This window comes from Triticum aestivum, chromosome 6B (genome assembly GCF_018294505.1).
Source record: "Triticum aestivum cultivar Chinese Spring chromosome 6B, IWGSC CS RefSeq v2.1, whole genome shotgun sequence".
NCBI classification, from domain to species: domain Eukaryota; kingdom Viridiplantae; phylum Streptophyta; class Magnoliopsida; order Poales; family Poaceae; genus Triticum; species Triticum aestivum.
This window is the reverse complement of record NC_057810.1, coordinates 30,798,572-30,809,584: the sequence shown is the minus strand read 5'-3', so window position 1 is coordinate 30,809,584 and position 11,013 is coordinate 30,798,572. Positions and strand designations below refer to the sequence as shown.

General features: G+C 43.3%; 1 protein-coding gene and 1 pseudogene across 2 annotated transcripts; both read left to right on the top strand.

Annotated features, from left to right (window-relative positions):
- The first annotated feature begins 226 nt into the window (after positions 1 to 226).
- On the top strand, positions 227 to 3,091 carry LOC123135546 (uncharacterized). Of its 2 annotated transcripts, XR_006466059.1 has the most exons (2): positions 227 to 1,546; positions 1,976 to 3,091. XR_006466059.1 is itself a non-coding variant. In XM_044554650.1 (1 exon), exon 1 carries the CDS (start codon positions 337 to 339, stop codon positions 1,483 to 1,485), a length of 1,149 nt encoding a protein of 382 aa, XP_044410585.1. In that variant the 5' UTR covers positions 228 to 336; the 3' UTR covers positions 1,486 to 1,689. The 2 variants fall into 2 exon arrangements, 1 of the variants encoding a protein (XP_044410585.1); XM_044554650.1 differs by lacking the exon at positions 1,976 to 3,091 and having other exon boundaries at positions 228 to 1,689.
- Positions 3,092 to 6,072: 2,981 nt separating this feature from the next.
- Positions 6,073 to 10,328, top strand: LOC123135545 (uncharacterized; annotated as a pseudogene).
- The last annotated feature ends 685 nt before the right edge of the window (positions 10,329 to 11,013 follow it).

The following is an 11,013-nucleotide window of genomic DNA, read 5'->3' as shown; positions in this document are numbered from 1 at the left end:
TAAACTGGACCGAACACAATACAACAAAAGTGAATGTGGAATATCATTATTCCCATGATGAGGGAGAAATTTTTTGTCTAAACATTCGACTCACAAAAAAGCAAGACATGAAGGCCAACTGGCCGAAGCACAAAGGTAGGCCCATTAAACATCATAGTTTTTTGTTAGAACAGTGTTAACACAAAGGTAGGCCCATCAAAACCCACGGTCCAATAGAGCCCACGCACCAGACTTGCTCCTTCCTCACAGTCACAGTGACGAGTACGCAGTTCCAATCCACACCCCCAAAAAAGAATCTCTGTCGCCGCCGGCGCCGCCGCCACCGCCGCCTGCGCCATGCTCCGGCTCCGAGAGTCCATCCTTTCCCATATCCTCTCCTCTCCCTCCAAAGCTGCATTCTTCCCACTCAGCCGCCTTCTCTCCGCCCCCGTTTCCCCGAACCCTAGCAGCTTCGCCGTGGAGGAGTACCTCGTCGACACCTGCGGCCTCGCCAGGCCACAAGCCCTCAAGGCCTCCACCAAGCTCTCCCACCTCAAATCCCCCGCCAACCCCGACGCCGTCCTCGCCTTCCTCGCCGGCCTCGGTCTCTCCGGCCCCGACGTCTCCGCCGCCGTCGCCAAGGACCCGCAGCTCCTATGCGCCAAAGTGGACAAAACCCTGGCTCCGGTGGTCGATGGGCTCACCGGCCTCGGCCTGTCGCGTTCCGACATCGCCCGCCTCGTCTCGCTCGCCCACGCCTACTTCCGCTGTAGATCCATAGTCCCCAAGCTGCACTACTACCTGCCCCTCTTGGGCTCCTTCCACAACTTCCTCCGGCTGCTCAAGCACTCACCCCGCCTTCTGTCGTCGGACCTCGACAAGGTTGTCAAGCCCAATGTTGTGTTTCTTAAGGAGTGCGGGCTAGGTGATTGTCATATTGCCAAGCTGTGTATCCCTGTACCGAGGATGCTCGCCACCAACCCGGAGCGCGTCCGGGCAATGGTGGCATGTGCTGAAAGATTGGGTGTACCTCGTGGCACTGGAATGTTCAGGCAAGCGCTACGGGCTGTCGCGTTTCTCAACGAGGAGAAGATTGCCGCCAAAGTGAACTACTTGAAGAGTACGTTCAGGTGGTCTGATGCCGAAGTGAGCATTGCTGTGCGCAAGTATCCGATTCTGCTGGAGAAGTCAAAGGAATCTCTGAAGCGCAGATCCGAGTTCCTGTTCTATAAGGTGGGGGTGGAACCCGTGTACATTGCTCATCGACCGGAAATAATTTCTTATAGCATGGAGGGCCGACTCAGACCCCGGTACTATGTTATCAAGTTTCTCAAGCAAAATGGACTGCTAGATCGTGACTTGAGCTTATATTCTGCGGTCAAGATGACTGAGAAGGTATTTGTGGAGAAGCTCATATGCCCTCACAGGGAAGCCGCACCACACCTCGCTGAAGACTATGCAACAGCTTGCAAAGGGGAGATGCCAAATAATTTCAGATTCATATGAACAAAAAAGGGCTATGGAAGTTGGTTACAGTGTATTGTGCAACAAAGTGATCACCCTGCGTGTAAGCTCTTAGTACTTCCTGTTTCAGTGTTCTTTTCCTAAGATGATGTTGGTTGTTTTCTGTGGTGTGCTTGTTGCTAAATGCTAACTCCTTATATGAAACTGATAACTTGATTCCTGAACCCCTATTTGTTCATGTTGTCATTCCTTAGAGAAGATCTCTGTAAATGAAAGTTCATGGATATTTTGTCTTTCTGACTTCCATGAAAGATCTTGGAAACTGGATATGTGCGGTGGTCCAATTTTATGATGAACCAAGCATTCACAAAACTAGAAACCAAAAGAGTAATGTGGTCTCGTTTTCCACCAAAATGTATCAGTATCATTTGCTTCCATGCCAAAATTTATTTGTCATGCATGTGCATATTCATTTCCTTATCTTTTAGCTTCCACTGTATATTGATTAGTACCAACTTTCTTTAATGTTTAGGTTAGACTTCGAGACACTGAGACCTTCTACCTGTTGTCCACCCGTTACATGATACTGAGACCTTCTGCCGGTTGTCCATTCTAACATAAAGAGTGGCAAGTTGTGTTTTGTGATGTAATTATGTTTCCTGGTTGTGTTTAATGACCAACAGGGGTAACCATCCCTGCTACTGTCACCGTGCCATTATATACAAACATTTTCCCTGTTCAGAGACACGAAAGATGACAGCCATTTAGATCTGACAAAAAAGAGAAAATTGCAGCAACTAGTTGTATTGTGTGAAAGCTGCAAATGGCAACTGCAGCTGATGATCAACAAGATGAGAAATAGTATATATTCAGCGAAACCAGAATATGACTTAGTAAAAGTTATACGGTTATTCCAAGGTGATGAAGCGCCTATCTGCGAACTGGGCGTCGACCAGTTGGCTAGTGGCGTGTGGCCCGCTGCACACCCAGCCCGCCACCTGTGTTCAAGCTTTTGGCTCTGAAGAGTGTTGTGCCTGGGTTAAAAGATACCAGAGTCTAGTCCCTGTTGGTCTAGTTTATGAAGTGCATATCTCCGCGGTGACTCCAACTTGTGTTTCTTGGCCATCGGATGCAATCACCTCTGTCATATTACGTCTGCAGAGCATCAACAGACCTGGGCTTCTGTTGTTTATTTTTTCATGCTCTGATTTGAACTGAGGTATGTTAACTTTCTTTTCCTGAACTTCATGATCAAAATGGAGAAGAATGTAACACTTATGGAGATGAATGCATTGGATATTAGGTTCAGATATGATAGATACAACTAGGCCCAATGCCACGAGGAAAAAATCACCCTGCTGTTCAGATTCATAAACCTTTCTTAAAAGAGTTACACTTTAGCAAAAAATAATGGTTAAGATAGGTTGATTTTTCACTGGGGTTAGACTTACGTTTTACTCAGAAGTTCTAGCAAACCATCTCTCAAGTAGAAGAAAACAAACCTAATCAGTCCGATGTAATTTTTCTGCTGCCCTGGAGCATGATGCTGAATTACCGTGTTAAGCATGAGTATGTTTTTCTTAATTTGAAACGATGGACGGCTGCATGTGATTTGCGGTTGCTAATGTTCAGTTCTGACTATTAAACATTCATTTTTGACTGAAAGAAGTGGATGTTTCCATTGATGCGTCAGGTCAAAAATGTAATGTGATTGAGGCTGGTGAGTTGTGCTTTCTCAGGTTTACAAGCATTGTTCATAGAAACACAAAACTGAATTTATATACTTAGGCCTGCATGATTCTTTTCCTTTGGCAAGTTCACTACAGCTGTTGATGCTTATTGGGGTTATTTATAAGAGTCCAAATATATGATTTAAAACTTACGTAGCATTTTATTTTGCTGCTGTAAGATACTACTGTCCAGTAAATAGTACCGACATTCTGTTCTTGGTACAGTAAGTAGTCTGACTGAACCTAAAGGAATGGTGATCTCCTGTCTTACCACCGACATGGAGAAAACATGGGGTGCAGTTTAGTTGGGCTTACTGTTCTGATGCCCACGAGTTTTCACCTTTTGTGTTTTGGTTGCACATTCTTTTGGGGTTTACTTTTCTACGAGGTGAGCCCTTTTCAGAAATTTAACAATTTATTGTTATATAATTTCTAACTTGCAGCTACAACAATTTAACATGTATCCGCATCTTGCAAAGGAAAAGAGTATCCAAATCTTGCAAAGGAACAGAGTATCCACATCCAGTATCTGACGTCAGAAAGCAGGATTTAATGAACAAATCCAGATTTGGTGTTATCAGCATGCTCCTTATAGTTACGGTTCTGGTTTAGTTATATAATACTATTGCAGCTAATATTGTATACTCAGTTCCTATGACTACAAATAAAGTTCTGCTTTAATTGATGTTTTTGCAAAGACTGACCCTAATACGCTACATGAAATAAAAATTGCAAGCCAAATTTAATGAGCAGTTAACTCCGCCTATGTCTTCTAGGCATAGCCGGTCCCAAGCCCGGGTAAAGGAGGAGGGTTGTGATAGGCTTGGCGAGCCAACGTAAAAACTAGCCAGTCCCATAGGTATGAAACCCATTTGAGCGAGAATAGTACTAGGATGGGTGACCTCCTAGGAAGTCCTCGTGAAAGGGTTTCATATCTAAGGGTTGTGATAGGCTTGGCAAGCCAACGTAAAAACTAGCCAGTCTTTTGGGTATGAAACCCATTTGGGCGAGAGTAGTACTAGGATGGGTGACCTCCTGGGAAGTCCTCGTGAAAGGGTTTCATATCTAGCCTACCCCAACTTGTTTGGGATAAAAGGTTTCGTAAGTAAGTAAGTAAGTAAATTTAATGAGCAGTTGTCAGTCTTGGCAAAAGCAGGGACCTAAGCGATCAAATCAAAGGAGAAAGAGGTTGAAACGAGGGGAGAAGATCACAGCAACCACCAGGAGGAAACATATCTCAGTTTTTCAGGACCCGCATACCTTGAAATTGATGTAGCAGGAGGATGCTGGTACATGTTTGGTTTTAGTGCGCCACCAAAAAACGCTTGCTGATGGGATGCAAAGGCTAAGGTAATGAACTATGTACTTGAGGTAGCAGGCTATGCTTACTGTACTGCCTGCTAAAATGCAATGCCTAAGATGGACTGTCCTAAATTTTGAGGACAATGGCTTCCGTTGACAATTTTGTCGTGCCTAAATCCAAAATGGTGGGCACACTGTTCTGAATTTTTATTGTCTTTGCCTAAATGGATGTAGGTTGTCTTCAGTATGCCCATTACATGCTAGTTTTGTCATTGCTGACTCCTATAAAACATATAATTTTATTCCTGAACCTTGATATATATGTTGATGTTGTTGTTCCTTAGAGAAGATCTCTGAAAATGGAAGCCCATGGATATATTTGCGTTTCTGACTTCTGTGGAAGATCATGAGAACCCGAAAAAAAAAGATGTGTTGTTTTCCACCGATATGTGCCAGTATGATCTGCTTTCATGCCAAACTTTGATTCATATAGGATAGTTAATTACTCTTCTTTTATTTTATTTCTGAGAATTACTCTTCTTTACCTGCTGATTTTGTTCTTTTGTTAGTAGGAAATCCATGTATTTCAATGCGACTTAGATATGCTTCTTCTGGTCATTGGTTGATTTAGTTAGTGAAATGCTGCACTGGCTTCTCTTTCTCTCATTGCTTCATGTCATTGGTTAAATTCACACCTTGAAGTTAGGTGTTCATAGCTGCAGAATTGCCAGAGTTCCATCCAAGAGTTTGCAAACTACCGGAAACAATATCATGTGGAAATTTTATATTGTCATGGTTATGTTTTGCCTCCGTTTTCTGCTTTCTTTGTTACTGATCCTTTGTGTGTTAAGATGCCCAGGAGTTTTCATCCTTTTGGTTGCACATTCTTTTTGGGTTTCCTTTTGGTGTAGAGACTGCCCCTCTGCCTGGCTAACTGTGAGGTGATCCCTTTCCAAACCAGTTACGCTACAGTACTACATAGATTTCAAAACTTGAAACCAGGAATTCCATATGTTTTAATGCTGTATGTTTAATTTTCGATGATAAATGCGGTGTTGTGCTGCTGAGGTAGTAGCATCCTTTCAGCGTCACCATGGTACTTGCAAATGCAATAAGAGCAACGCCAGCTGCAGCACCAAAGCAATGCCGCCGATCAAGTCGCATCAAGTTCAGCTTAATCAGCATGTGCGCCAAAATTACGTACATGGATCGAGACATGGCAGAGGCAAGATTGATCTATGAATGCATGCATACATTTCCAAACTCTTATCTTCTGAACTCCCAGTGTAGCAGATAGAGTTTCTCGAGATGGGGAAGACGATCATGTAAGGAGTTCAGCTGGCTGTCAGGGTCAATGTATCTGCGCTTGAGGTCTCAGAGCATTATGATGGCGGAGACCAAAGCATCCTCTTGTTCCAACGTCAAGCACTATGGTAGGGGCGGTGCTCCGGGTGGCCGGCGGATGGTGTCAGGTGTGGGCAATGGAAGGAACAAAGGAGGAGAGGAGAAGGGGGGGGGGGGGGGGGGTTGTTTGTGGGTTGGGGTGGGCCTGCATGTCTAGGCGGGCAGTCGCATTTTCACCCTCGCATATGTGCTGAATTTGGAGAAGTCTGGACATATGGGCTAGGTTTGGGAGAGCCTACTGGGCAGTCGTTTTGAGGAGAAATGGCTACACACTTGGTGATGTTCTTACCACATATAATTTTTAGATTATATTTTTTCATAAAATTTTCTACATAATAAAAGTATGGTTTCCATCATGTTTATTAAAAGAAAGCTATACTATGACAATGAAAACTAAGCCCTATAATAAAGCATTGAACAAATATTCTGTCCAACAAAAGTTTTTCTAAAAAATATACTACCCCCTCTATAAAATAACAATCATATATATATATTAATAAAGTTCACACGTATGTCAAATAAAGCGTCTATGCTACTTCTATCTTTTTACTTGTAAAATTACCCCGTTTGTAGATATTTTCCCCACTTGAGATACATCTCATAGTGCTAAAAAATGATCATGCAAGGCAAATATTTATTTTCTCTATTTCTAGTTTTTGATAGATATAAATATCTAATATTTTTATTTCTTCAGATATATTATTTTATTCTCTAAAATTTTATTTATGTATATCAAATAAAATTTTCACTAAAATTATGATTATTATTTAGTCACACAAAAGGCATTCCATATAATCCTTTTATTTTTCTTGAATTAATAAAGATCTACCATGAGAACAAAGTATCTTTAGTGAAAAGGTCTGCATTTTTAAACTAGTGCTAAAGACAAAGATAAACTTTTGCTAATATACTATTTCATCAGATAAAGAAATGTTCCATATAAGTGAGCAAATTATTATTCCATAAAACCTACTCGTATTTTTTTATATGTATGCATGGAAGGTCACTTCATGCAGATAGAGAGTATTCCTGACTCTATTTACACATTCCTTCTGCATGTTTGCAGGGCCTCCAGCTCACGCAGCCCACGCAGCCCATCAAAACTCCTCCAGCCCACGCAGCCCATATTGACTCCTCAGGTCATTCACTAGACGGACCAGAAAAGTACTGAGATGAGACCGCAGTAGCAATTGCAATCCACCGGAAATATCTCTGTCGCCGCCGCCGCCGGTGGCCGCCGCCGCCGGCCGCTGCCGCGCTCTGTGCCATGCTCCGGCTCCGAGAGTGCGTCGTTTCCCGCCTCCTCTCTCCTTCCTCCACCTCTGCCATCTCCCCTCTGCTTCGCCTCCTCTCCGCAGCCGCAGCCCCAATTTCCCCCGGTGGATTCGCCGTGGAGGAGTACCTCGTCGACACCTGCGGCCTCACCCGTCCCCAAGCCCTCAAGGCCTCCACCTCAACTCCCCCGCCAAGCCCGACGCCGTCCTCGCCTTCCTCTCCGGCCTCGGCCTCTCCGGCGCCGACGCCGCCGCCGTCGTCGCCAAAGACCCGCGGCTGCTCTGCGCCAAAGTGGACAAAACCCTGGCCCCTAAGGTCATCGGGCTCACTGGCCTCGGCCTGTCGCGTCTTGACATCTCCCGCCTCCTCTCGCTCGCCCCCCACGGCTTCCGCACCAGAGCCATAGTCTCCAAGCTGCAATACTACCTGCCACTCATCGGCTCATTGGACAACTTGCTCCGGATGCTCAAGACAGACTCCGGCCTTCTCTCGACCGACCTTGACAAGGTGGTCAAGCCCAATGTGGTGTTCCTGCAGCAGTGCGGGCTAGGTGCTTGTGATATTGCCAAGCTCTGTATCTGTGTGCCCAGGATGCTGACCACCAACCCGGAGCGCGTCCGGGCAATGGTGGCGTGCGCTGAAAGATTAGGCATGCCGCGTGGCTCTGGGATGTTCAGGCAAACGCTACAGCCTGTCGCGTTTCTGAGCGAGGAGAAGATCGCCACCAAATTGGATTACCTGAAGAAGACGTTCAGATGGTCTGATGCCCAAGTGAGCATTGCTGCGCGTAAGTACCCGAGTCTGCTAAGGACGTCAAGTGGCGCGCTGCAGCAAAGATCTCAATTCCTCCTATGGGAGGTGGGGGTGGAACCGGCGTACATTGCTCATCGACCGATAATACTCGGTTATAGCATGGAGGGCCGACTCAGACCCCGGTACTCTGTTATCCAGTTTCTTAAGGCAAATGGATTGCTAGGTCAGTACCGGGACTACTATAGCATAGTCATGCTGAGCGAGAAGGTATTTGTGGAGAAGTTCATATGCCCTCACAAGGAAGCTGCACCACACCTCACTGAAGACTATGCAACCGCTTGCAAAGGGGAAATGCCGTCTAATTTTGGAATAGCCTCAGAAAATTGGTAATGTGTGTGGCACAACAAAGTTTCCACTCTGCATAGTAAGCTGGTAACTCCTGTCTCGGTGTTCTATGCCTAACTGGATGTTGGCTATCTTTTATGGTGTTTCTGTTACATGCCAGTTTGGTCATTGCTAACTCTTGATGTAACTGATATTTTGAGAAGTACATGGGTATACTTGTGTTGCTGACTTCCGTTGAGGATCATGGAAATTGGATATGTGAGTGGTCAGTGGACCAACTTTTTACTAAAAATAACAGAAGAGTCCTTCGTTTTCCACTAAAATTATCAGTGTCATCTGCTTTCATGGCAATATTTATCTAGCATGTTCCGTTTCGATTTCATTGTATTTTCTGTTCCATCATATTTCAGTTAGTACTAAGGTTCTTTTTTTAGGGAACTCAGTTAGTACTAAGGTTCTTTTTTTAGGGAACTCAGTTAGTACTAAGTTTACGATTCGATGTCTATCATATACAACCATTTTCCCTGTTATAAACGACATGAAAGATCACAACCATATTGATCTGAAAATAACAGAAAAAATGAGAAATAGTATGTATTCAGTGAAAACAAAAATATTAATTCATGAGTTAGTAAAAGTTATACCTGGGTGATGAAGTGCCCACCAGTGTGGTGATTCTAACTTGCTTTCTCAGCCGTCGGATGCAGGATTCCTCTGTTCTGTTGTGTCTGCACTCTGCAGTGGTCATCAGATCTGGGCTGCTGTTGCTATTTTTTTCCTGCTACGTGACTTAAACTGAGGTAAGTTAACTTGCTTTTCGTGAACTTCGTGCTCTAAATAGAGAAGAACTTAAGGGACAAATAGGATTAATGTATGAAGATTAATAGGATTAATCTTGTGTTGATGTGTGTTTTATATTTGTATGGAGATGAATGAATTGGTATTAGGTTCAAATTATCAAATATGATCGATGGATACTCTAACTATCTCAGAAATATTGAGTTTACTTGATCAAAATTGGAGGTTAAGATAGCTTGATTTTTTTCACTGGGATTAGAATTATGTTTTATTCAGAAATTCCTGCTAACTCTCTCTCAAACAAAAGAAAAATAAATCTAATTATTCTGATATAAATTTTCTGCTGCACTTGTGCACAGAAGTTATTCACCTGGTCTGTTAATGAGGAGTATCTCCATTCCATTTAACCGTCACAACCACAAATGCCAAATTTTCAACTCCTTGCAAGAAGAAAAGGAAGCTAAGCAAATCAGGAATATTTGTGCATCGAAGATCACTTGGTTAAATAGAACCATGGTCCGCCTACCTTGAAATTGATGTGCTAGGAGCCTAGGAGAAAACCGTTAGATGTTTGGTTTTGGTGAGCCACCAATAAAAGCTTGCTGATGGGATGCAAAGACTAAGGCAACGAACTGTTAACTGTATACGTGAGGTAGAAGGCTATGCCTACTGTACTGCCTGCTAAAATATAATGCCTATTCCGTCAAAAAGAAAAATGTAATGCCTAAGATGCACTGTCCTGAACCATCTTAGAACAATGACTGATGTTGATATTTTTAGTTCCAAACTTCTAAATGATAGCTATACTGTTCTGAATTTTTAGGATATCAGCAGTTGTTTGTATCTTTGAGTGTCTAATTCCAAGTTGAAATCGAGATTGTTAACTGCTGATAAGCTGAAAGTAGTACTAATCGCCATCTTTATCTCCGTTTGACAAACAGAGATGAACTCCTTTCAAATTCGGGTTATTTGAGTTGGGAGCTGTGTTCCAGTTATGTCTGATTATCTCCTGAAACCCGGATTTCAGTTTCTGATTCCCCGTGTTCCACTGGCGGTGACCATCAGGCCTCACCAGCATAATTTGCGCATGATCAGTGGTGTTCTGTTCTGATAGGGGAGTAGTAGTAGGAATCATGTCAACGGAGCTTTTGGCTGGAAATCTGTTTGGTGCTCTGGCATTACGACCTAGAGGTGCTCCACTTGTAACGATCCTGAATTTGACTGAAATTATTGGTATTTGGATGCTGTGTGCTCCATGCATTGGTGTTCTGATCTCTATCTATGATTTCCCATTGTGGAAGAAGCTGCAGTATGTAGATTTCAGAACGTGCAACCAGAAATGCAATGTGTTTGTATACTGTATGTTTAATGTTTGATGATAGATGCGATGTTGTGCTGAGACGTATCCAGTAATAGCATATGCTTCAGCTTAGACTCTTCAGAGACAGAGACAGAGCCAGAGCCATATGTGAGTGGTCAGTGGACCAACTTTTGACTAATTCTGTTGACAAATCACTTTCTTGTCTTAAAGTAGATCAGTGATTGCTGGAGTTTGACAGAAAAGTTATTTTGTTGTTTTCCTTGGATCAAGATATGGCAAAGCCCTTCATGGGAAACGTGCAACAAATGTGGTGCCTTTTGTAAGCTAAGGTGGGATATTGAAGTAATTGTGCTTCATGTATTCCTTTATATTTTATTTATATGATGTTGATCTCTAACCGTGATGGCTCCTCTGTAGTGTTCGGTTTTCTTGTAGAAAAATTCGTTGTGCTAACAAAATAGTAGACATGTGTGTGAGATTCCATCATCGGTAGCATCCCATCAGCGGTTTAGCTTTATTTGCGCATATATGTTCGCAAGCTGCAACAAGCAATCGAGCATCATGCCCCGCAAATTGTTTCTATGCAATGCTAATTCTCTTTTTGTTGCTCATTTTGGGAGTACTCGTCTGATGACATTTTTG

What these genes read in the sequence shown, in the direction of transcription:
- LOC123135546 (XM_044554650.1), top strand. Translation starts at nt 337, where the DNA reads ATGCTCCGGCTCCGAGAGTCCATCCTTTCCCATATCCTCTCCTCTCCC.